Genomic DNA, 24,762 nt, shown 5'->3' with positions numbered 1-24,762 from the left:
TTCTGCATATTTTGACATATCTTTAAGCAAGTTAACTTCTAGTAGAAGAAGAGTGATGAGCACATGGTTCAATAATGTTTTCTGCCAGCACAGCTGTTTGCAGAATGTGTATCTGTCTTTCCTCCTTCTGGGAGTTGGATGAAGCATCTGTTTGCCTGTCTGTGGTGTGGTTACACCTTTCTTCGGATTTAAGGAGTTATCTGCAGTGAAGGCTTTACGATCACATAATACACTCTTGTTGTCTTTAGAAAATCAGAATTGTGCAAGGACTTTATCATGCAAAATGTGTTTAGAATATGAAAAATTTAGCTAGGTCTTTTCAGTGGGACAAGAGAAGAGTGAAACACACCACTTCCTATTATTTGCCATCTGTTAATGACTTCGTCCTGTTACTAACACAGTTGCTCTCAAACTAGAGGTTATGATCCCCAGAAGCAGGGCATAGATTGAGGTGAAGAAGAGAAAGAGGCATTAGCTGCCTCATTGTGAACTCAGTTCTGTGAGTGCTGAGATGCTGCCACGTCTTGCCTCTCTTCAAGTACACAGCAGGAAGCCCAGCCACAGACTTTTTTTATCCCCCACATATGTGAATAAATTATGTAATTTATTTTCTCTTATTCATCAACTATTTTGTCAGAAGACAATACCTTAAGTGTTGATCAAAAAACATAATCATAATTTAAAGTAATTTTATAAAGGAATCATTGGCTTTAAATCTGACTAATTGTAGTTCTTGAATGTATCCAATTTGAATCAACATGGATTTGTAGCTAATGGTAACTGAAATTAAGGTGTATGAAAATTGATCTTTGTTATTGATAAATGGCAGCACTTTTAATCCAAGAATGAATAGAAAACTGATTTGCAAGTATCGTGTTAAACTTCTTCAAGCAATTGACTATCTATATCCTGATGATTTTCTGACTAAGGTGTAATTTTCTCAGCTAGCGTGATATTGAAAGTGGCATACAGAAGTAATCTTTAATCTAGTGTTCTAATTTTTAACTAGACTGATTGAGTGCATTGATATTGTCATTCAGAGTTTGCTGTGGTTAAAGATGAAAAAAAGGCTTTTATTGTAACTCCATTTTTCATGTATTTGTGTAAATTTAAGATCTTTGTGTTTTAGAAAAGAAACATCCTGTGCTGTATCTCCAACAGAGATAAATATATATGCATTTTTAAAGTCTGAGAGAGTCTTCTGTAACTGTTTTAATGAAACTCTTTGTTTCCTTATTCTAGAAAGCTACTTAGTTTTAGAAATGTTTGCGATGCAAATACATCTTTGGAAGTGAGAGGCAGTTTCAGCACATGGTGACGTACTGATTTTTAGGAAGCTGTGGCAGTCTAAAGCTGTATGCTGGCAGTTCACTGTTGAAAATCCATTAGTTTTCATGAACTCTTAAAACCAGATGAATTTGCAAGTTCCAAAATTGAAATAACATGCATAATGTCTCATAATATAATCAAAATGAACTTAATTTTTTCATTTAATGTAACTTCTGAAACAGAGTGACTAAATGTGGTTTCATTTCAATCAACCAGAAGTTTTGTGGGTAAAACCCAGAAGAAACACATGACAATCTGTTGACAAAATTCCACTGCAGTTTTGCATCTAGCATATTATGTGTGGATTTTTCCACCAGCCTCCTCTGAAGATCCACATTGGAGTCAGCAATGCTCCTTTGTAACAAAACTAAAGATTTTTATCAATAGACAATTAAGCTAGTGCTGTTCGCTGCTGCCATCATGTGTCACTTAATATATTGCATAGAGCTTTAAACAAAACATGTACTTGAGAAACCAACTTTTGGATTTATAAAGCACTCACTGAATTTGTAATTTAACAAGGGATCTCTAAGAAATGCTGTGTCTAAACTTGAGTCCTCAAAACTGGAGGAAAATGTCACTCAGTAGTGTGTTGGATTGAGCAGATAAACTGGAAAATTGTGCAAGAAAATACTGTCCTAATATTAACATAAACCATTAAAGGAATGATTCTGATGCAGATTAATGCTTTTGAGTTTTTAAAAAAAATTTCTAAACTCTTTTTATGTTAACTAAGACAATTCTAACTGGGAATATAATTACAAGGGATATTTTCTCTGTGGTTAGCAGAGCAAGACTGAAGTATTTGCAGTATAAGTATCCCAGTCATTTCACTAAAACAGGGAGTTTTTCTTCTGGCAGTTGAATGAATGCTTTCCAGCACAAGGCCAGCAGGGTTTCAGTTCACATCTGTGCGTAATAATGTGCTCAGAACCGAACCACTGAGTTCCGAGAATACCTCTCAGAACTATGTTATACAGCCACTCTGAAATGCTATTTCAGGTACTTTCAACTGAGATTTAAAATATTCTTTATCCTAGCATGATTTCTAAAAGAAAATGTCTCTTCAAATTGAACTAATTGATGAATTTTCTTTTGACATGGATAATAAATTTGAAATAGTTATGCTGTTCATTGGATACAAGGTCCTGTTAACTCCAGAACATCAGGAAGAGAAACAAGAAACTTTCTGTAATTTGTTTTGATCACGGTTCTCCAGTATTTGCTATAACTTAATTTCTCTACTTCTTTTTCTTCTGTTTAGATATTCGAATACCATTAATGTGGAAGGGCTCTGATCACTTCAGCAATAAAGAAAGTATGTAAGATGTAATGAACTACTGTGATAATTGCTTATGTCTGTAAATTTAACTGGGTGGGGAGGTCCATACACATCTCAGCCCCCTCTTTGACCTTTCACTAGATCTGTGTTTCACTGTTGTGTAGTTGCTCTTAACTCGAACTTGCCGGTTGTAGCAAGTTGAGTTAAAGTCCTGTAGTTCTGTATGTCTAAACCCTTGTCTCTGAGTTGTCCTTCTGAGGAGAAATTCCAGAGGAAGTAACAGAACAGTATTGTTATTAAATGGAGAGCTGAGAAACTTCTGATTAATCTTGTTGTGCTATGCCTTGTCCATTGGAGTCTGTTTATAGTTAGAAATTTAAATGAAAGTTGCCTGTTGGTGTTGACTGGATTATTGAATAGTCTTCAAGTACATGCATTTTGCTGTGTCATGGAGATTAACCCTAAATCTGTTCCAGCTGTCACCTGGCATTGATTTCACTTTGATTTTCAATAGGGTCAGAGGGGCTAAGCATGGTAAAATAGTCTAATCCTGTATAGTACATTCATAAAATGAGACAGGCTTTGGATAAAATGTTTAGGGGTTTTTTTTGCTTAAAATCAATTTTATTTATAAAAAAAAGCATTTTTACTAACATTTCTGAAGTTTCTAACACAAACTACCTCTGATTATCTGAAAAGAAACCCCAAATGTTGAGCAGAGGTAGGCATTTTTCCCTCTGTGAATGTTGTTTTACCTGTACAGCAGCTTTGATAGTTCAATTATAAAATCCTATGAAATAAAATCTGTGGTGGGAGATATTTGAGGGCAATTCCTCAGAGGTCAGACTTATCATTTCTTCTCCTACTTCTCATTGCAAGCATTTAGTATTGTGATGTGTAATATGACTGATAAAATATTTCTTTGGCCCCCTACAGAATCACAGCGCTATGCAGTTTTTTGTTTGTTCAGGATGGGAGCTGAGGTTTCAGATACAGAGGTGGCTATTGTGGATAAAGCAATAACAGATATCTGTTTTGAGAATGTAACCATTTTGTGAGTATTATTTATTTTTGTTGAACGAAATACAAATATTACTGTTTTCTTTTGGAAGTGGACATGACTGTGAGTAAGGTTGGCTGAAATCCACTAAGTTTTGCCCACAGAAAAGAAATTAATTAGTAGAGGTCCTGTTAATTTCAGTGGATGGTGCATCCCCACCTCTGGAAGCTTGGGTTTTGAGTACATAATGATTGCAGATAAGCCACTTGAATGGTACTTATTTTCATTTTTGCCGCGCTGAAGCGTTTTTCTTTATACAAAGCAGTAAAAAACTTGTAAATGAAGGACAGAATTAAATGAATACTAAAACCTGAAAGCATTATAAAAGTATAGGTATGAACGTTGCACCCAGTGTTTTAAGTATTGTTCTGTAAAGCAGGCTATGGTCTCTTTTTATGTTCCCCTAAGCCACAGTTCTCTTCAGACCCCGCATTCTTTTCCACACCTCATGTTCTGTTACACCTATATGAGTATGTGCTACAGCCACAGTCCTTGTAGTTCAAGAATACTAGACAGGAAATTATTCATGAATCTTGAAAGGTAACCTGGAAAAGAGTAGAAAGGTGTTCTCATGTACTTTTTTGTTGCTTTATAGTTTTTAAGAGAGTCCGGAGAGGCACTTAATTTTTTTTTTTTCTTCCCTGCTTTATTTTTTGTATTAGCAATTTAGATTCAGTTCCCTGAGGAAGCCTGACTAGAAAGGTAGAACTACTGAAAGCTTTAAATCAAGACCCTGAAAACTGAGTGGTTGAGAGAGAGTGGATCTTTAAATCAGATTTTAAACTCTCTGAAACACGTGTTCAAGTTAAGAGTGGGGCAAAGGTTTAAATCTGCCTCTTCACAGAAACTAGACTTGACCATTATAATTTTCTGTGGAATAGTGCAACAAAAAGCAGTAAAGACACTCTAACTTGCCTTATATACTCCAAGATAAGGAAAGATTTTCTGTTTTTTAATAAAAGCCTTTGGGATGATTTTGTTATGGTCAAAGTGTAATGGTGTGATTTCTACCTGATAGATGAGGTTAGGCTTCTGGTTTGATGACTAAGCTTAAGAACATGAGACTCAGTAGAAATGAAAACAAAGAAAGCACGGGCTGCAGACAAAACACAGCAGTAGGTACTTAAGTTACAAATGACAATTTTTCTTGGTTGTGAGATAGGATTTTTTCAGAAATGTGAAAAGGGGATAAGTTGCAACTAAGCTATCTTTAAAACAGTTCAGTCTGATTTAGGACCACAGGCATGGATGAGGTTTCAATCATGTGATTTTTGCATAACAGTAGAGGGCAGATTTAAGTGTGTTTGAATGTCTTGCCTGTGTATTTCCATAACACAGGGGTTTTTTTCAGTTTTTAACCTAAACGTTGAATTTCCTGTTTGCAATTGTTTATGGTTAATTATAACATCAATCTCATGGCTTCAACACAAGGTTACTGCTGTGTACTCTAGTCTTTAATTCCATATTGATGTCTTTGCCTGAATCTGATGATGTTCCTTTCCATGATTAGAAATATGTTATTTAATATAAATAGCAGCAACAGCATTCCTTGGCTGCAGAGTCAGTTTGTTAACAAATGCTCTGAAATTTTCTCCCCTCCACCTTCAGTGATGAAGCAAGACCAGATTTCCAGGTGAAGGTTGAAGTGTATAGTTGCTGTACAGAGGAGCCTTTGTGTGTTACAAACACTCCTAAGAAACTAGCAAAGAAGCTTAAAACATCCCTCAGCAAAGCTACAGGGAAGAAACTCAAGGCCGGGCTGGAAGAAGACAGCACTGAATCCCTTTTGCCCACTGACGCAGTGATCCAGTAAGCCACATATATTGATATTCTGGTGTTATCATTTTTAAAGTAGAAATAAGCCAAATATATTGTAAATTTTTTGAAAACTGCCAAGAAAGTGATTATTTCTGTACTTATCCAAGAGAAAAAAAATTTACATTTTAAATAGGAAATGAGAAAGTAGGTGTGAATGCCAACCACATCACTCAGCCTTGGGGCCTGGTTCTGATCTTGAAACACGAGTAGGCTTTATCTTTCTGCTATACAGCTAGCTAGTAAATCTGCTGTTGTTTGCAAACTCTGTAATATTTTTAATTTGATCTCTGGAGGAAATGAAGTTTGTGTGGTCAGTCTATCTGCGTCCCTCTGTCTATCTGCCTTCATTCTCCTCTTTCCCATTTTCTCCTGTATTTTTGTACCTAGCCAGTTTTGCTTTGACAGACCAGCAGACACATCTAGAAGTTATACGTTGCGTGATATAAAAAAGTGTAGTGTACAGACAGGGGGCAAAGCAGCTGATTGGCTGTTTGTTGTGCGTGGGGCCATTCCGCTTGCTGGCTTTTCCGTAGATCTCTGGACAGTCAAAGGCGGTTTACAAGGATGAGCTGCTTAACAGGATTTTTATTAATTGACTTTAGCACAGAACATTTTAAAATGCCGTACTTGCTGTCAGTGTTTGTAGAAATAAATGCTATTCCCAATAATTTCCCTGTCTCCTTTAAAAAATGATCTTGCATGCATTCTCTTAATGAAGGTAACTGCCTACTAATAATTCCCAGTTACTCTCATTTTATTGAAATTTAAGCTGGCCCAGAATCTAAATTGTAGATGCTAATAATATTGATGGTTTTATTTTCTATAAAGCAATTTTTTCAAGGAATTACACTTTTTTTTTTTGTGGCTGAACAGTAAAGAATCAATGACCGATTCTTGCTAGGTGTTGAGTGTCGTCTCAGTCTAGCTCCATCTATATATTTGCCTGGATTTTAAAAAGGAACGTTCAAACATATTCTGTCTTTGTCAAAATGATATTATTGTATACTGATATTACCGTTTCAATCAAAAACACACATCCAAGAGCTCTTACCACAGAGCACAGCAAATTTTATCACTTACTTGCCAATGTGTTCCACCTAATGGCAATGTATCTTTCAATCTGCATCATCTCAGGTGGCTGTTCTTCCCGCAAGCTCCAGTTGAGCGATGACACACTGTCATTAGACACAATTTGCTTCAGAGATAACCACTAGTTTATTTGCTGGCCACACTCGCTTGAATATAGATTGCCTGTCTTTAAAGGAAGAAGCGTGGTAGATGGTAGGCAATCCAAACAGCTGCCTCCTCCCTTGGGTTTTGCTTTTGGTTTTTCAATTGTAATTGTATTTTACCTTCCTCTGTCTTAAAGTTGTTTGTTTCGACTGTCAACAATAATCTCACAGTGGCTGTTACTTTCTTAACAGAGTTAAATGAATTATAATGTGTTTAATGATGGCTTTGCTAAGTGACTGAAAAAGATTTTTGGAAAGAAATGGGTTATTATAGGCAGAAAATAAGTTGTAATTTTTTTTCATAGGTTCCCTTAGGATTTATATTAGTAAGACCTTGGTGTGTATCCCTTGTAGATATTACAAGATTAGAAGAGATCTTTCAAGTATTCACAGAGAATTCTGCCAGTCCAGCAAGTGAAATTAAGCTGCAACCAAAAAGAGAACTTTCTCTATTACTTGAACATCTTTTCTCTGTAGATTTCATTTGTATAGGCCTTTTTTTTTTTTTTTCTTTTCAGAGCACACATGGGACAAAGTTCTCTGTTTTTCAAAAATTCTGTGATCCCTCTGTGTCGAACTTCTTGGCTTAGAAATTTCCCTGGTTAGTGAGGACACTGTCAGCCTTGTAACTTCTTGCAAAAGCTCAGTGACAAAGGGCTTTGAATGGTTGCTTAGGTTGGTTAACTTCAGTTATACTGATATTCTCCTCTCAATTATCTCTCTTTTCATTTCCATACAGTCTTTTGCCTGCTTAATTTTCCATTCTGTCTTAATTTTTTTTTCTTTCTTTTTACCTTTGTCATAGAAATAAGATTTTTAGTGCAGTTATACTGTTGAATTCCAGAGTAACTAAGTTGCTCCTTGGATAAATCATTGCAGAGGCTCCCTGAAGTGCATGTTTATTCACTTGCAGAGCTGGCCTGTGCATGGACTTGTTATTGCCTCTTATGTATTGTCCTCTGGGCTGGAGGTGCAGCTTTGGCATCCTGTGTTTGAATTGGCAAACGCATAGTGAGATTTTGCTACAAGTACATACTTTAATGGCCTCAATTTTACGGTTGAATGTTATATTTGTTTTTACCTTCTGTTATTTAAGATCTGATTGAAAGGTGCACGGATTAAGTTATTTTTTGTTTGTTTTTTTTTTTTACTCACAAATCCTCCACTCTTTCTGGATGAATGAACTAAGTTTGAGATGTCTAACAGTGGGAGTAATATTCAGAGACGGATTCTGGACTCTGAGATCTATTAATTAATATGCATCGATAGCAAGGGTTTGCACCTTCCCACGCCAGCGTCGGTGTGGCAACTTTCATGCCTCTTTCTTGATCTGTAAACAAATTTAACAATGAGCCTTTGCCACAGGCATGTTGTGCAAATGAGCTAATTTTTTTTAATAAAGTTATTACATGGAAAAATGCTATAGATATGCAAAGTACTGAATGAGATGCAGCAGGCAGATTATTCTTTGTTACGCAAAGAAACTGCCATTTAAGGCAGTTAGCTAATTCTGTGAAATGTAGAGGCAAAATGTAGTCAACAATCCTGATTAGCCAGTTAAATTTGAAAAATATTTGCAGATAAAACTTTTCTAAATTACATTACAGCTGGCTGAAAGGAATTGCTGTTATATTTTAGAACGACAATGTTAGTGTGAAGCATATTTTGAAAGTGAAGTAGCTATTTTTTTTGGCAAGGTTGCTCTGGTAATTAGTCATACTTTACAAAAAAAGTTACTTTAAAGTCAGAACAGAAGTTTTATCTGTGAGATGACACTGGAGGTTTTGGTACAGTTTAAATAAGATGGTAATGTATTGCTCAACTGCATGGCAAAACATAATCAGTGGAGAATTTTTGTTAGGGAACAGTCTAGCAGGGAATATATACAAATGCTGATGAGTTTCTGTTCAGATTGTCCTCTTGAAATGTTTCACAGCAGTGGGGTTTTTTTGCCTAGAATGTTGTATCATATTTAATTATCTCTCTATTCCCTTGAGAGAGATGTGTAAAAGACCTCCCTAACAAATTTGCTACGTTTCCTCCTTCTTTAGGGTTAGGGCTAGGTAGGCATCTGCCTTGTTCCTCTGTAGAGTCAAAGATTTTTAGGACCATATGTTCCCACTGAGCTATTAGGAAAAATAACCTTTGAAAAATATTATGATGGAAAGCTATTTTTAGTGATGTTTGTTCGGTAGTGTATTCTCACCTTTTACACCACTAAGCTATTTTATGCCATACTGAAAGTATTTTAAGGATCTTTATGCTAGATAACATTAGGGAGAGTAGTTAGTGATTTTGAGAGGTTTGTTTTCCGGTGAACTTTGTTTAAACTGCCACTAGCCAGGTGGAATTCTTACTGCATTGCTGGGCTGTAAAACTGTTACTTGGTTTGAAGAGTATTCGGGGGGAAAAGGTTAAACATGTACCAAATTTATACTAGTTTATTCCAAGAATTGCATTCCACATGCACTGTGCTGAATTGTAAATGTGATGGGTTTTTTTCCCTAGGCAAAACAAAGATATAACGTTCTGAAACCAATAAGCACAATAAGTGAGAGAGTCCTTTATGCTACAAAACTGACTGCAGGATTTCTGTGTAGATTTCTTCATGTGAAGAATCAAGCTATTAGATACTTAAAAAAAAATACATATATAAACAACTGTCATATATAAACAACTGTTTTATAAAGTGCAGCCTACTTAGACAAAGGAAAAGAGCAGAGCAACATGGAGGAGCAGTATAAAACCTTTTAATTTTTAACCTGTACTTTCAGATAAAGCTTATGTCGTCAGTTGCTCTAATAACTGTAGTAATTTTTGAATCTATTGCCAAATCACATTGATTTAGGGCTAGGAATAAAATCTGTAAAACTATTAAAAGTTACATGGTGTCTGAGTAGAGGAGACAGATGCTTTTAGCATCCTCAGGGTGCAGAGATTTTGGAAAGCACAGCCTTTGGCAGCTGGTGGTTCAGCACTGAGCTTCAGCCCAGCTCATAGGCAGCAGCCATACAAGAAGTCTCCTGGCTGCAGGTCCAAGAGAGGTGGAAAGAGCCACCTGATAGGACCTCATAGCGTTGGCCTGGACAGCAAGACCTGGTAGTTGTGGGACTGGAGGTAAAGATCTAGGAAGCAGATGAAGAGTCTGTGGAACAGTGTTGGCTTATACGGAAAAACTGATATGAGAGTTTTGTGGGAGGAGGAGGTTGGGGATGGCAACTGTGGTCACTGGCAGGTGCTGCCTTGCACCTTGATGCTCCCTTGTACCCAAATGTGTTCTCACGTGTGTCCAGACTCCCTTTAATTACTGCTTGAGCAATGTAAAACAGCAAAGTCTTAAACATGCCTTTTCTTTCATGTTTAGTGGAGCAAAGTACAGTTTGCTAGCCTATACCACTTTGGGGCTGGAGAGTGTTGAGGACAATTTCAGGACACACAGCCTTACAATTACAGGAAATGGTAAGTACATATGGTACCAATTTAAGGAAATAAAAAAACCAGTAATATTTTGCATTTCTTTCTCTTCTAAACTAAAGAGCTTAAAGAGATTATTTTTCTTGATACTTAATATAGAACAACTTGAATAAAATATTTAACAGCTCTAAAACAGGCATCCATACACAGCTGAATAAACTATCAGTTGAGTAGAATTTCAAGTCCAGATGAAAATTTGATTCTTTTGGGAGTTTCTTCTGTCATTTGCATCTTGGTCTTATGTGAGTTGTAGCTATATACAAATTTATTTCCCCTTTCTCACAATCAGGGAAAGGAATCAGCACGAAGAACAGCTTTTTCCCTCTGTAGTCAGAAAGAAAGTAGAAAAATGCTTCAGTTGATCTAGGTTGCTTGGGGCCCAGATTTAATGCAGGACATAAACATGTGTGCTTGCGATTTGCACTGGTCACAGTACTTCAGCTCTGGTGCAGCAGAAGTCGTCAGCAGTTAACCTAGATGCTAACAAAGGGACTATGATTAAGTTGCAACTGAAGGTAATGTTTTAAGTAGCAGGAGTACGGTTTTTTGATAGTTTCCTGAAAGAACAGCCCCTCCCATATGCCACCCTCTAATTGTTAACTTGAAACATGGGACTTTCACTGCATTTCACTGTGGCTTCTGGGAATTTTATCTCTTACTTAGGTAAACTTGAACTCAGAGTTCCATTCTTTAGCCTTCATTAATTCTGAATAGGTACATATTTGAAGATTTATGGGGCATTTATTTCTTGAAGGGTTGGATGAATAATTCTGGATAACTTTGATATTTATAAGCCTTTCTTTATTAGTACTTTATACTCTTTCTTCTTCAAATTCCTATTTCTTTCATTAATTTACATAAGTTAGTCTGGTGAGAAATGACATACCTAGGTATTTTGGGTCATTACGAGCATTTCTGAAACATGACCAAAGCCAGAGTCATGTCAATGGAGTGGTGTGTTATCTGCTTCTGATTACATAGCAGAGCTGAGCAAGGAGGGATGTTGCAATTAGTCAGAAACTCCTTGGAAACCTAAACGCTCTTCTAGCGCTGACAGAAGTAGATACAAGTTCTAAGCCTTAATAAAATAATCTGAAGCAAAGTCCTTGTGTGTAAAAGTAGCTGTGCACAACAATGGGATGGGCTCAGGGATCTTATTTAGATGAGATGGCCTGTGTGCTTAGCTTTCAAAATGCGTCTAGCTGTGAAATGAGATATAGAGCTACATTTTATGTAACATCATCTCCATTTTTACTTGAAATTATTTTGGAAATTCTTATTTATCCTTTTTTTAATTTTTGTTAATTTGAAAAGCTTACTGAAGACTAACGATGAGTTTTAGATCTAATCCTGCAGGATGAGATCTCTTTAAATATAAAAGATGCTTATTTACACTAATGATGATGTAAAAATGGATGTAGAAAGCGGAACCATATATTTAGGGCAAATGTTTGGAACTAAGTGTTTCTTTTTTTTTTCCTGGTCTTCTCCCCCAGAGGAATCCTCTTTTTGGCTTCCCTTGTATGGAAACATGTGTTGCCGTTTAATTGCTCAGCCTACCTGCATGGTTAGGGATACGATGGCAGGATTTCTTAATCAGCAGGTAGGAAGACCTTGCTTGTGTTTACATCCTCTTCTGTTAATAGCTGTCACTAAAAGTCAATTGTTAAAATATTTGCTTTTTCCTGAAGTGGTTTCTTGAGAAGTGTTATTTTTCACCTGTTCTGCCTAGAGCAAGTGGAAAATTCTATCTCGCAGCTGCATTTACAAAATGTATCTTCAGCAGCTAAGTGTCAAGAAATGTTTCCTTCGCATGCTTATTGATAAAATTATTTAGGCTGTTACATAAAGATCAAGCGTAGTTGTTTCAGAATCGATTTATGTTGGTACTTGATAGCAGCAGTCCTGATAATCCTGTAGCTTTCATCCTTGTACACACCTCTCATTTTGCTAGTACAAGAGTTCATTTCACAGCATGGTGAATCTGACTGGTGAACTGAGCCATATTTAAACTCATCCCTTCAAAAATGATTCATGTGAACTCAGTTTACTTCTCTATTTTGGTTCATTGCACAATGAGGCAAACGAGGAGGTGATAGGAGGCCAGAGGAGCTGGGTTGTTTTTCAAGATTGCTGAATTACAGACATTATACTGATTGTGAAACTATAATGCGTTTAGGAAAGCAGTTCAGAAAATTCGTTTGAGAGAGTGGAAATTCTGGACAAATGTCTTTGCTTGACATTTGTTGAATGCACTATGTATTTCCAAAGTGAGATTTATTTTTATTTTTTTTTTACTCTCCTTTTGTAAGTTACTGTAGCAATAAGGGTGGGTTCTTTTTTACAGTGGGCACCAGTTCCAGATCTCGTTCTGCCTGTGTGAACCAGCAGATTTTATATTGACTGTCACAAGAAAATAAATCTACGAAAACAGTGTAACACCAAAAGACTAACATTTAAAAATCATTGACTTTGAAAAGTTCTTTAACAGAAAATCTTTTTTTTAGGCAAGCGTTCAGTGTGGCTAAGTTATGATCACATAGGGCTGATCTGTGTATACCTTGTGATATGCTCTTAATTTGTAGTTTACTTGGCAATTTCTATTTCTTCCCTTTAGCAAATGATAGGAAGTCTCACTAGCTGGAGGAGGCTGTATTGCGTACTAAGAGGTGGCAAGCTCTTTTGTTATTACTCTCCAGAAGAAATTGAGGCCAAACTGGAGCCAGCATTGACTGTTTCCATCAACAAGGTAAAATTGATTGTGTAGGGGTTCTTTTTGGTTTGTGTTTTTTTGTTTATTCTGGGGAGAGGTCGTTTTGGTTTAAGACATACCTATAGCCCTTTGGGCTCTGAGCTGCTGGTATACAGGATGCTTTATAGGTAGCATGTGGATGGAATATGCTTTAGTGAAATTTGCATTTGCTGAATTTTTTAGCAAGGACATTTAATTTCTTAGCTGTGGACGTAAGTTCCATCTATTGCATTAGCCTGTTTAACATACAGGTAAAAAGTAGAATATTTTCCTTAGGAAAAGTGATATCTTGTTATGTGACAGTTCCATAAGCCAGCCCTTGTAAATGTATTACTTATACCGTCCCTTAGGAATGCTCTGGTAGACTTTTATCCTTACCAAAGTGGAATTTTAACAAAAGCTCTTTTATTGTGTGTTATTTGGCCACAGTCTTAATTAGAAGGAGAAATGGAAATTAGTTCAAAATATTTTAGTGCCTTAAAATAAGCTGCTTTTCTTAAGACTGATTTTGTGCAGTGCACAATAACTTTGGAAGTTCTATTCTCTAGGATGACATTATTGCTGCTCTTCATACACTGATTGGGAAGGCTGGATTTAGAACTTAAAAATAAAATGTTACTTACTGTTTGGCTAAAAAAAAAAAGCCATTAAGTATTTAATTTGAAGTATGTATCTAAGTCTTCAGTTTAGGAAGTTGGACTCGATGATCTCAAAGGTAATTTCCAACCTAGCTATTCTATGATTCTATAAATGTTGTTTTAAGGGCCTTCTAGAATGACAAATACTAGAATGAAGAGATGCTTTCAAAAACTGGCGTTGGTGTTATCATCAAGACTTAATATCTCATAGCGATGAGTAGAGAAATGTAATGTTATTTGCAATTGATGTAGCTAGATTCATTTTGAATAAGTAAACAGACACATGGGTTGATCTGGATTCTGCTGCTGTACTACTAGAGTTCTTGATACCAACACTAATTCTGAAAGAATCATTCCTCCCGTCCAGTTACTTGTTCTAACTGGTGCTGCTTGATGCCAGGGCAGGCATTAGGGCAGCTGACTGATGAATTGAACAAGGGAACTGATGTGGGTTAAAATGAGTTCATTTTAGGGGAAAGAGGCCAGTTGGCTTCAAATGTGGTTCACTTTATTAAACTCTCATATCCAGTTCACTACATGGTTACACAAATGCTTGTGTGCTACACGGAAGGGGCTAGGCTACAACTGGGAATTGGTAGGGAAATAGTGTAACAAAGACCTGCTGCTTACAACAGCAATGTCAGCTTTAGAAGGCATTAAAGTTTCTGGAAAATACGACTGCATTCTCACCTAGAGTGAGACTTGTATATGAATTTAACATTCAAACTTGGGGTAACGATGTGACCTGTTTGTGTTAGGACTTCTTTTTTAATGTGCTAACGTTTAAATGGATTCCTTAATTAAAAACACTTTTCTTTTAGTGCTGTATCTTTTAACAAAAACATTTTTTTCTTCCAGCTGTTTATGCATTTACATTAAATAAAAGTTTTGATTGTGACATATTTTTAAGAAGGTTTATTTTCTTAGCTATTCAGTCACTTTTAATGGCACTAGTCAGCCTTTGTCATAATTCTGCTTTCCAGCTGTTCACAATATTAGCTAAGATATCGTGACCTTCAGTAAATTATAGAACTACTAAATCCATATTCTAAAATGTGACAGTAATATTTTTGAAAATTATCTGTCAGGCAACCTTAAAAATCTTTCCTTGGAGGTCTGTGTTTGGGTCTGTATCCAAGTTTTGCTTTTCCTTTAAAATAATCATAGTTGAGTGTTTTACTCCTCCAAGTTACCGATACACTTAAAACTTAAAATCCAGCTTAATAAGCCTTTGATGGGAGACTGTCCGTATTTTTGCAGAGTATACCTAAAGCTAGTGTGTAGAAGGTACATAAATCATGTATCTTGTACCATTTTACAAAAATGTCAGGCTGCTGAAGAATGACTGACTGTGAATCCTTCTTCAATTTAAATTAAAACCAGAAAAAAAATTGAAATTTGAAACATATTTGGATATTTTACTACTTAACAGTTTCTCTTGAAAGTATCTTAATGCCTGCAGATATTTTTTGATTCCTTTGTTATGAAATTTCTCTTACAGATTAAATTAGATCAATCTAATCATATGGGCTTGTCTGCTATATGTTGTTATAGAAACAGCAATTCCAAAAGGAAAGTTGACATTGAACATCAACTCTAGACATTCTAAAATCTCTTCTAGTTGCATATGTGGCATTTTCATTTGTAATGTGAAGCTGATCCTTTACATGTAATTGAAAGATACCTTCTGAAAAGTAATGAAATCATCTGGATTTATGAGAAACTCTCTGGAAAATATTCACACTGATAGCCTTATTTCCCATTCCCTTTGAATTGAGACTTGAAGAAGCCGTTAAAACCAGCGAAGTCATTACTTCAACTTAGATGACTTCACTGCTACTGCTGTTGAGCAAGAATGGTTCCGCAGTTCCTATTATGCAAGTGCTACGTTATTGTTCCAGCTAAATGTGATTATAACATATTATATTGCACAACTAAGTAGGAAAAGAGAAATTATATTTTCTGTAGCAGAGAAAATTTGCTGGAATCCAATTTAAACAAGAAGTAATCCTTATGGGCTGGTTCCTGAATTTTTTTCAAGTTGTCTTTAGTTTGAAATGAATAATAAAGGCCTTGCCTACACCTTATATCTTAGCAAATTGGTGCATGTGCCAGTGGTTCAAGTTAGTTATTCAGTTATTGGAATACGTATCCTGTTGTGTCCTGGTCGTAGATTGTAAGACTTTTTTGTACCGTGTGTGCCTGAAGCTTGAAGAATTCTGGGTTGTTGCTTTGAATTAATGTAGGACCACGATTCCCTTTCTGGCATATTTTTGCTGGTGTGGTCTTTGATCTGGTGCCATGCAGAGCAGCAGGTCAGAGCTGTCTCCACACTCATGCTAATGGTTGAGGTGAACAGGGTGGGAAACAACAAGAATTTGCAGTCGTGGGCTCAGGGTTCATAAACTGGTTGCTAAATGGTGTAGCAGGAGTGAAAGGACAAAATCAAGCTGGCATTTCTGCAGACTGTTACCTGGAATCACAGGGGAGGTAAAGAAATTTATTAGAAATGTAGTAGTAGTAACATCAGGGGAACCACGCAGTATTTCTGGGGAACCGGGGAGTTCGCCCTTGGACTGGAGCAGAAGGATGTTGATATGAATTCTTCGTAGTCTGACAGCAATATGAGTAGTATCCTCTGCATCAGGGAACTCCAGCAGTGGTGAAATGAGAGCATCCCTGAAAAGGCTCTCCATAGCAAGGTCCTTGTCCCACTGTTTGGCTTAGACAAGCCTTCAGACATGTGACACTATTTTGGAAAAGCACAGGTTGATTAAATGCCTCCAGATATCTGGTATCTCACATTGCGTTGCTTAGTTTAGTCCTGCAATTGCTTGGAAGAGGCTGTGGATGTGGGCTGGAGATGAAGATGTAATGCCCAGATCCCATATGGTGGACCTTATAACACACATGCTCAAATTGCGAGGATTGGAAACTGTTTTATAACTCCCTGGTGCTCCACAGCATGCTGGCTGGTCATATAACGCCATCTCCTTCTCCAGGTTTTTATTATAGCTGCTGCATTGAACCAAAGATATCTAAAATGGCATAGAAGTCCTAATATTGTTCTTCCCTATTATCCTTACATGTTAGACTTACAACGCAGTGGCCACATGGATGCTGTGTTAATGCAAATTCACAAAACAATGAAGATGATAGGAGAAAATATTCGTAGCTTATCCAGTTAATTTGGTTTTGTGCATGAATGTGTTTGAAAGCCGTAATTTCAAATGTAACCATATTCCCCTGCTTGCCTAAAACAAACCTATGGGAATTGTTAAGATTACAGCAGAAACCAACATCTGAACAAATCATATTTTGTTTCCAGTGTTGTGCTGTTATTTCTTGGCTTATTTTTTCGTTCTAAAAACATGAGTGAAATTTGTTACGTGTGATTTGGTTTGTTGTCTTCAAATTATCTTTATAACCTAGGTGCTTTATTGTGTCAGAATTGGCTTAGAAGGAAATTTTCACCTTAGCAATAAAAAAGTTCTCTCTACCACTTCTGTTGGGGGGAGGGCTTTTTTTTTTTAATTTCTTTTTAGCTTAAAGGATGAGCTTTCCAGAGAAGCGTTATCAGGCAAAGAGATTTTTTTTTTATTGTGGAGGAAAAGTATAGAGAAAGGTTTGTATTTACATTACATTAAAAAAAAAAATCTATTATTTTCCCTTTTAGTATTTCACCACCTTCAAATAAACCAATCCTTTGCATATAGGATTTGAGACTGCCTTTGGCTTCCCCAAGAGTCGTTTGGGTTCAAGATTAAACTCCAATTTTCCTATTCTGATCCACTGGTTGTTCTGGTTTTTACAACGGTTATAGCAGAGTTGGTTCATTTATCTGTAAGACTGTGAATGGCTGAGCATGGTACTTTAGGACGCTTTTTTTGTTGTTGTTTTGTGGGTCTTTTTGGTTGCGTTTTTTATTATTTTATTTTTTTTTGTGAAGTGGAATTGGGCATGCAGTGCAATTCACCCAAGCTTGGTAAATTCATCAGCCCGTTACTGTAATGATGTCTTGTATCACTCCTTAAATATTCAGGCATTGGATATAGATCGTTGCTTGAGGATTTATCTCCTTTGAATAATACTGTAGTTGTAGAAAAAAACCTGCAGCAAACATCATTAAATAAACTTGTGTATATCGTATGCTTGAAGTTCTTACTTGTCAAATGCTAATCTATTTGATTTAATTTTTTTGCTGGTATCTATGGTTACCTGAGTTAATGGGATATAGAGCACTTATGGATGAATTACTTCATCTCCTATTTTTAGACAGAGGAATTTAAATGAGCATATCCATCAGATACGCTACAAGCAGCTGTTGGTATTTCAAATGGTTACTTCAGTAATGCATTTAAAATCTGGGAATGTTCTGTAGAATATGTTTTGTTTTTCTGAGTGTCAGAACTCATCTTATCCCCATGGGATCCCATGGGTAAACTTAATTTCTGTAGGTGTATATTTGACATCTTTAGCAGATGTTTAACATTTGGTTTAATTGTGTAAAAAGGAAAATGGTTTTATCTGTCCCCACTGGATTTTGAGGAATGCCCTTAGACCACCTTTGGGGTCAGATTCACTATTCATCCACAGAGGAGACATTCAACTACAACCTTGGCTGTGGTTGTTGGCTTCCAAAACCTGGAACGTTCCCCACTCCGGGGGACCTCGTTGTGTGGCAGGAGATGTGCTGCATGGGTGTAACGTGGGTTAGGTGGCCTCGTGTCCTGCCAGGCTCTGGGATCAGCCAGCTGTAGGGTACCAGCAAGTTTCCTCCTGCTGAAACTCATCGTCCCATCAGGATTTGGAATTCTACTGCTCTCCTGAATGCATTGAAAATTCTTTTAAGAGCAGTGTTGTAACAGGCCAATGCTTGTTCGGTCAGGTTGAATTGTATGTGCAAAGATATTTCTGGATTTTCTGCTTTTACTTTTGTAAATAAAGTAATGTTAATTATTTTAATTTATTCGTCATGTTGTGGTGAGAAGTAATGTTGACTAGTTGTGTTCTGGAAATATTTTCTGTTTTGTTCTATCAGGCTTAAACTAAACTATTACAGTATTTTACACATAAAAATTAAAACTCAGTTAGTGTAAGTGTTTTTATATTGTAGTAATGCCATAACAAAGAAGCTAGATACTATGAAGATACCACTGGATGTAGTCTAGATGAAAAAAATTGACTGAACTACGTCCCCAACCAGAAGAGGAAACCTTGTCTGTAACAGTGCTGCTGCATAATCAGAGAGCCTTTCCAACATTAGCTGAAGAAATTGGATAGACTTATAATATACTTCTCATATATATTGTTTAATTGTTTCTATGTAGCCCTCCTTAATTAAGAAAAAACTGAAATGTTTGCTTTGAAATGCCAAATAGGATTTTTGTATGTTAGCACAAAATATTATTTTTGTGCTGGAAATCTGTTCCAGCAGAGCTGCCTGAGTAACTGCTACAAATCCTCCTTTAAATATGGACTAGATAAGTTTCTTTTATAATTTCCTGTCGCTGTAGTATTAGCCCTGAATGCCCTGAGTTACTAAGGCGAACATAAAATAGATACAAGTTTGGAATACATTGCATAAACACAGAAGTATCGTCAGAGACCTAAATAGTAGCTGTAATAATGTGGTTGGCCAGCTGAATAGTACAGAGAACAGGAGCTACTCGCTGTTATTTTAGATTATTTATGAAACTGCTGTGGAGAAGGATGAGCTGCGTGACATGAGCTGGTGAAGGCAGAGGGAGGTGAAACAGAATGTCCATTCCGTTCCCTTATTTTTCACATTTCATGCCATATTAATAGCTTTATGAGAAAATGTTTTTATAGGCAGTTCTTGGCATTAGTTCCTTTTTCTTTTTTAATTGGAAATTAATCTGACTTAGATAAAAAAAAAGCCAAATGATGCCTCCCTTACACTGTCATTGGCCATAAGGTAATGCCAGTGTGGAGCTGAAGCAATAACTCATTACTACAGTTTGTCGTTCCTAGGAAACCAGAATTCGAGCTGTGGATAAGGACTCCAAAGGAAGAACTAATAACTTCTCTGTTATCAACCCTGTGTCTGGAGAGGCTGTGATGCAACGTTTCGCTACTGACAGTAGGGAAGAGCTCCATAAGTGGATGGAGGCTTTCTGGCAGCACTTTTATGATCTGAGTAAGTAGGCAGGCAGGGCTGGCAACGTGCCCTCCAATTGGGGCGTTATGTAACATCAAAGAGATCTTTGAACAATTTGAACTGGAATTGCCTCATAAGCCTTTGTTTGTAACGCTGAGAAGAAAATGTTCCTTGGGATAATATTGGGTGGTGGTCTAAGCCGTTGGAAGGCAAATATTTGACTTAACTGAAGTCTGCGTGTTCGGTTTGGGTTTTTGCAGGCAGCCAGGAGCAGAACGTGTCCAGAAATCGCAAAAGAATTTGGTCTCTTTTAGCAATGTTCTAGGCAATTTTTTTAAGGACTGCTAAATTCTCACCATCTCTTCCTCCGCTGTAGCAAGAAGAGTCCATCACTGCCTGGGCACCCTAGCAAATATGAAACTTTGGATGTGGAAGCCTTAGTGGGAAGTGGTGTGAGGGTGGTGGATTCATCTGGGGTCTTGGCTAGGGTGCAGATTCAGCCAGCCCTTGCAAGTAGGCACATGTGTATGGAATTTCCTTGCTCAGCAATCCATAATGATTAATTAAATTGCAATTTGTTGCAGTAGGATTTACTTGATTCTGTTGGTAATTCTCAGGTTTTGGTACCCCTTGTCACAGGGGAATTTGCTCACCTAGCCTCACTCCAATCTAGTCATGCAAATGCACTCTTCTTGGTATGAATGGCACCAGAGACTTTAATAGATGATATAAAGGAGATGATAAATTGATACCCTGATCCCTTGGCTAACATCTGGATCACTACTGTTCTCACATGACAGAAGAAACTCATTTGTTGGTGTGAATCAGTGAAATGGTATTGAAGTAGTATTCCGTGTTGCTTCTTTAACACCAAATATTTATAGGAACTATGTAGATTAATTCGTCTTCATCTTTTTCCTCTGCTTTGTTAGTTTGACACTCAGGTTTATTAAGAGTAGAGGATAAGTTTCAGTTGTTATGCTGCCATTGATAAGGTAGAGTTAGTTCCTGATAGTAATTTTCATCAGGTCAGAAAACTGAACCAGGTCAATTAATGGCATGTCAGTCTTAAGTTGGAGCCTCTATCAATTAAAGAAACACACCAAGCAAAAACTAGGGCATCCTCTTTTAAATTAGCTGTAGCGTAGGGTAAAAGAGCTACTTCTTATTCATTATAGATAGAATACCCATGGATTTTTTGAGACATTTTCCTTAGGTTCAGAAAAAATGGGTCACTTGGCATTTAAATGCCTTTTTTCTTCCCTGATTCTAAAATTCTCTTAAAATTAATGTGCTCAGAAAACTTGGAATGATTGGTATGAACAAAGTAATTTTACTGTGTCTTGTTTTCCTTAAGGTCAAAATCTATTAATAGAATAAGTGGTTTCCTTGTCTGCTAGGGGATAAAAGGCAAGTTATCCTCTATTATAAAGACAGAAGTTCCCTCACTATAACATTGTAATGTAGTTGTATAACATCCTGCTTGCAGTATACTGGCGTTTGTCCCCAATAACTACATGAAGCTTCACTAACTTTATTTTTTTTTTCCTTTTTTTATGTGATGAATTTATATTGTGCTTGGGATCTGAAGAAAAATTATGATATTTAACCTTCATACTATAACACTACTGCTGGGATGCTTAAATTAATTGCCGTATGAGTGCGGAGTTGAAAATACAAATGCATCCTGAGCATTCCTGCTAAACAAAAGTAAATGCTTACTGTTTAGCATTGCTTTGGAGATAGTTTCCTAACCAACCTAATAACTTCATTTTTTTCAAGCCGAAGCATTTAAGTTCCAGCCATTGTTCTCTTTTCTCTCTCAGGCCAGTGGAAACATTGTTGTGAAGAACTTATGAAAATTGAGATTATGTCACCACGGAAACCACCTTTGTTCTTGACAAAAGACGCGACCTCCGTCTACCATGATATGAGTAAGTGGGATTTGTCTTTTCAAGTTGCAGGGTAACAGAAACAACATTGTCTGTGTTCAGATGGCTTCTGGTGTTGATGTTGAAACAGAGTTTTTCAAGGGCAATTCAGACAATGAAAGAGCAACATAATTGCATACCAAGGAGTTCATATTAAATCTGAATTTGTAATAGCACAAATAATGAATACATTTTTATATCTTGTGCCAAAATTTCTGCAATCTGGGCTGTAACTAGGGAGCTCTGAACACATTCAGAAATGCTGTCACTAGAAATAAACATTCATTGCAAGAGTAGTATAAAGCTCTGCAAATGTAAATGTAGAATAGTCTGGTCTGCGAACCAGTAATGTCTTTAACTAGTTGCATGAAATTAATTTGCTATTCTTTAAGCTATTTAAAGGCTTATGTAACATAACTCACCTAATTGTTTGTTCTTTGGTAATGATGTTGAAAAATACGATTGGAAAAATCTATCTAGCGTGTATTTGAGACTTCTATTTTTACGGAGCAAATTGGTATGCAGCAGGATTATTTTAATAGTTTCATTACAGAAATAATATTTACAGACTAGAAAAAGTAGGTCACTTTGTTTTAATGGATCCAGTGCAGTACTGGCTGAGAAACACTGTACAACTATAAATGCCTGACTGCTTGCTGCTTGGGATTGGAACTGTGAAGATGCTCAAAATGCCACGTGGGTCATTGAGTTACCGTGCATTGGAGTCCTATTGAAGCTATGAATGCACAGCAGAAAGGCAGTAAATCAACTATATGGAAGTTTTAGGAAGGTAACACTGTAGCATAATTCTACTGATACTCAAATACATCATTGAGGAGCAGAACACAAACTCTGTTCCTCTCTTAATATACCAGATTTTTTCCTGTTTATTTATGGTATTAATAGGTAAAACCTTGTGTTTACAAATGTGTTGAAAATCATTACCATGTGGCCTGCAATAGAAACGATATTGCTGCTGTTTTAGAGGCTAGTATTACTGCAGTATATATAGAAAACTCAATATAAGGAATAAGAAATGGTACAGGACAGTCTTAAAGCACGTAAAGAAAAATGATCTGTGTGAAGGTGTCCCATTTTCTGCAGGTTGGAAGCACAAGAATATTTAGTCATAGACTTTTACGTGGGCCTTCTGTGAAACGAAATTTTCAAAGCACTACACAACAAAACATGTTTAATGTCTAATACATACAGGTTTCCTAGTAGCGCATTATTTTTTCCTACTTTACTTGGAAAGAAATATCAATGCCTACCCTGTTGCTTCAATGCCAGCCACAAAATCAGTTCCCTTCTGCCACCTCAGTTCTGTCTTTGAAAGCATATCTAATCTTTTCAATTTCATCCATTAATGCTCCTAATAATAGTCCAGGCTTCATGAGACAGTTAATACAGTGTTGTATTCTGAATAGTAATAATGAAAATAGGTAGCAGTAAAATCATTGATAGCATTTTAATCTGAGTTAATTTCTGTCCCTTAAAATTACAGGCCTTGATTCTCCAGTGAAACACGAGGGTTTAGCTGATATCATACAAAGAAAAATCGAAGAGAGTGGTGGTGAGTTCCTACTTGGACAGAAAAAAGAGTCTGCATCTTCCTTATGGGCTTCACTTTTTGACGGCTCTCATGAGATGGTTGTTCAGAAAAACACGCACCTGAACCCCAAAAAAGAAACTACAAGTCCTAATGATAACAAAGGAAAGAAAAGAAGAGCTCCACCTCCACCCTCTGATAAGTCACCATATAGAGTGAAAGAACAAGCGAACGTAGAGCAAATAGGCAAGGAAAACTGGGAAAAGTCTGACTGCACTTCTACTGGGAGTTCTTCCTTGGACTCAAAGCTATCTACCGAAATGCAGCAGTTGCAGACACCCATTGCTGCTCCTCGCAAAGTTGATCCTTGTAGAAAAAGCAATGGGAATCCCATTTCATTGGTTACCAAGACTGAGTCTGAAACCAAATGGGTACCAACCCCTAGACAGAAACGCATCGCAGAAATGCTGGACCCTAGATCATGGTTGCAGCCATAGACATCATAATTAGCTTAGAAAAAGTCCCTGGAATTTTAAGTTTCTCAGCCTTCTACTGTAACTCTTGAGTAAAAGTAGATTTGGACATGTATCTTGTAAGTATTGAGGCTAAAGTTTTTTTCTTTTAGCCAGGACATTACTACTAGCTGCAGTCTCAACTATACTCATTATGGCTAACATCTAAATAGCAGCACTAGTAACAGGGGGAGTTATGTCTATCTGAAATAACAGTGCTACTTTTGAGCAGTGCAGTACTTTCCCCTTGAACTACTGGCCGTGTTCAGGGTAGCTCAGTGTCTTTGTGGCTGGGATGTTACCGCTGCCTTCTAGTAGTCCCTTAGCTTAGTCCATCTGCAGCTCCTCGGGCTAGTTCGATGAGAATTTCACACATTCAGACTAAAATAATTCTAATCTATCTCTCACTGTTTGGGAACCACTGCTCATAAGTTAATGAACTATGAAAAGTTAGTGTGCTTTTCTGACTGGCTCTCCATACGAATTTCTGAAACGGTTCTGTCAATTTAGTACGGGATCTCTTATTTACAAGCAAGAGTAGGATCCATTGCTGCTGCTTAGTTTGGATTAACGTAAGCATTTAAAGGCAATACAGTGTATGAACGCCTATTCAGGATTTCATTTTTTTGATTGGTTTTTTTCTGACAAATGGGGCTCTAGCATTGCTTTTCCTTTGTGGAGGCTCTCAGCTGTTCCTGGTAGATAGCTAGGTTGTGAGCACAGCAGCGTTACTGTTAAACAAATAAGGTTTTTTTCACCACTCATTCTTTCTGAAATAGCAGCGAATAAGTACTTCAGGTGAAAATATTGAACTCTGATATTCTTCCAATAGACTGTTCACCATTTTTGTAAGTCACCTGGGATATTAGGGTTCCTGTGGCATCTGGAAAACATGTATTGCGTACAGAAAAGGGTCTATTCTCCTCAATCCACAGCTTAAATATCCAACCCTTTTCTTGGCTGATGTATTTATCTTAGATGCTGGAACTTATCTACTAGCAAAGGTCTTCTTACAGATCTCTTTAGAGCTTTGGTTTTCAGTTAAGAGACATATCAGCAACTGT

General features: G+C 36.9%; 1 protein-coding gene across 1 annotated transcript in view; it reads left to right on the top strand.

The window, feature by feature from the left end:
- RTKN2 (rhotekin 2) overlaps window positions 1-24,023 on the top strand; it is a 32,231-nt gene extending 8,208 nt beyond the window's left edge. Inside the window, exons 4-12 of the mRNA XM_069863512.1 lie at window positions 2,594-2,647; window positions 3,548-3,665; window positions 5,280-5,480; window positions 10,086-10,180; window positions 11,692-11,798; window positions 12,813-12,944; window positions 19,580-19,745; window positions 21,533-21,640; window positions 23,142-24,023. Coding sequence (XP_069719613.1) covers window positions 2,594-2,647; window positions 3,548-3,665; window positions 5,280-5,480; window positions 10,086-10,180; window positions 11,692-11,798; window positions 12,813-12,944; window positions 19,580-19,745; window positions 21,533-21,640; window positions 23,142-23,683 — 1,523 coding nt within the window. The 3' untranslated portion in view covers window positions 23,684-24,023. The remainder of the gene's footprint in view (window positions 1-2,593; window positions 2,648-3,547; window positions 3,666-5,279; window positions 5,481-10,085; window positions 10,181-11,691; window positions 11,799-12,812; window positions 12,945-19,579; window positions 19,746-21,532; window positions 21,641-23,141) is intronic.
- The last annotated feature ends 739 nt before the right edge of the window (window positions 24,024-24,762 follow it).

Source organism: Phaenicophaeus curvirostris, chromosome 9 (assembly GCF_032191515.1).
Source record: "Phaenicophaeus curvirostris isolate KB17595 chromosome 9, BPBGC_Pcur_1.0, whole genome shotgun sequence".
Classification (NCBI taxonomy): Eukaryota; Metazoa; Chordata; class Aves; order Cuculiformes; family Cuculidae; genus Phaenicophaeus; species Phaenicophaeus curvirostris.
The sequence above is the reverse complement of the archived record's forward strand: the minus strand, read 5'-3'. Positions and strand labels throughout refer to the sequence as shown.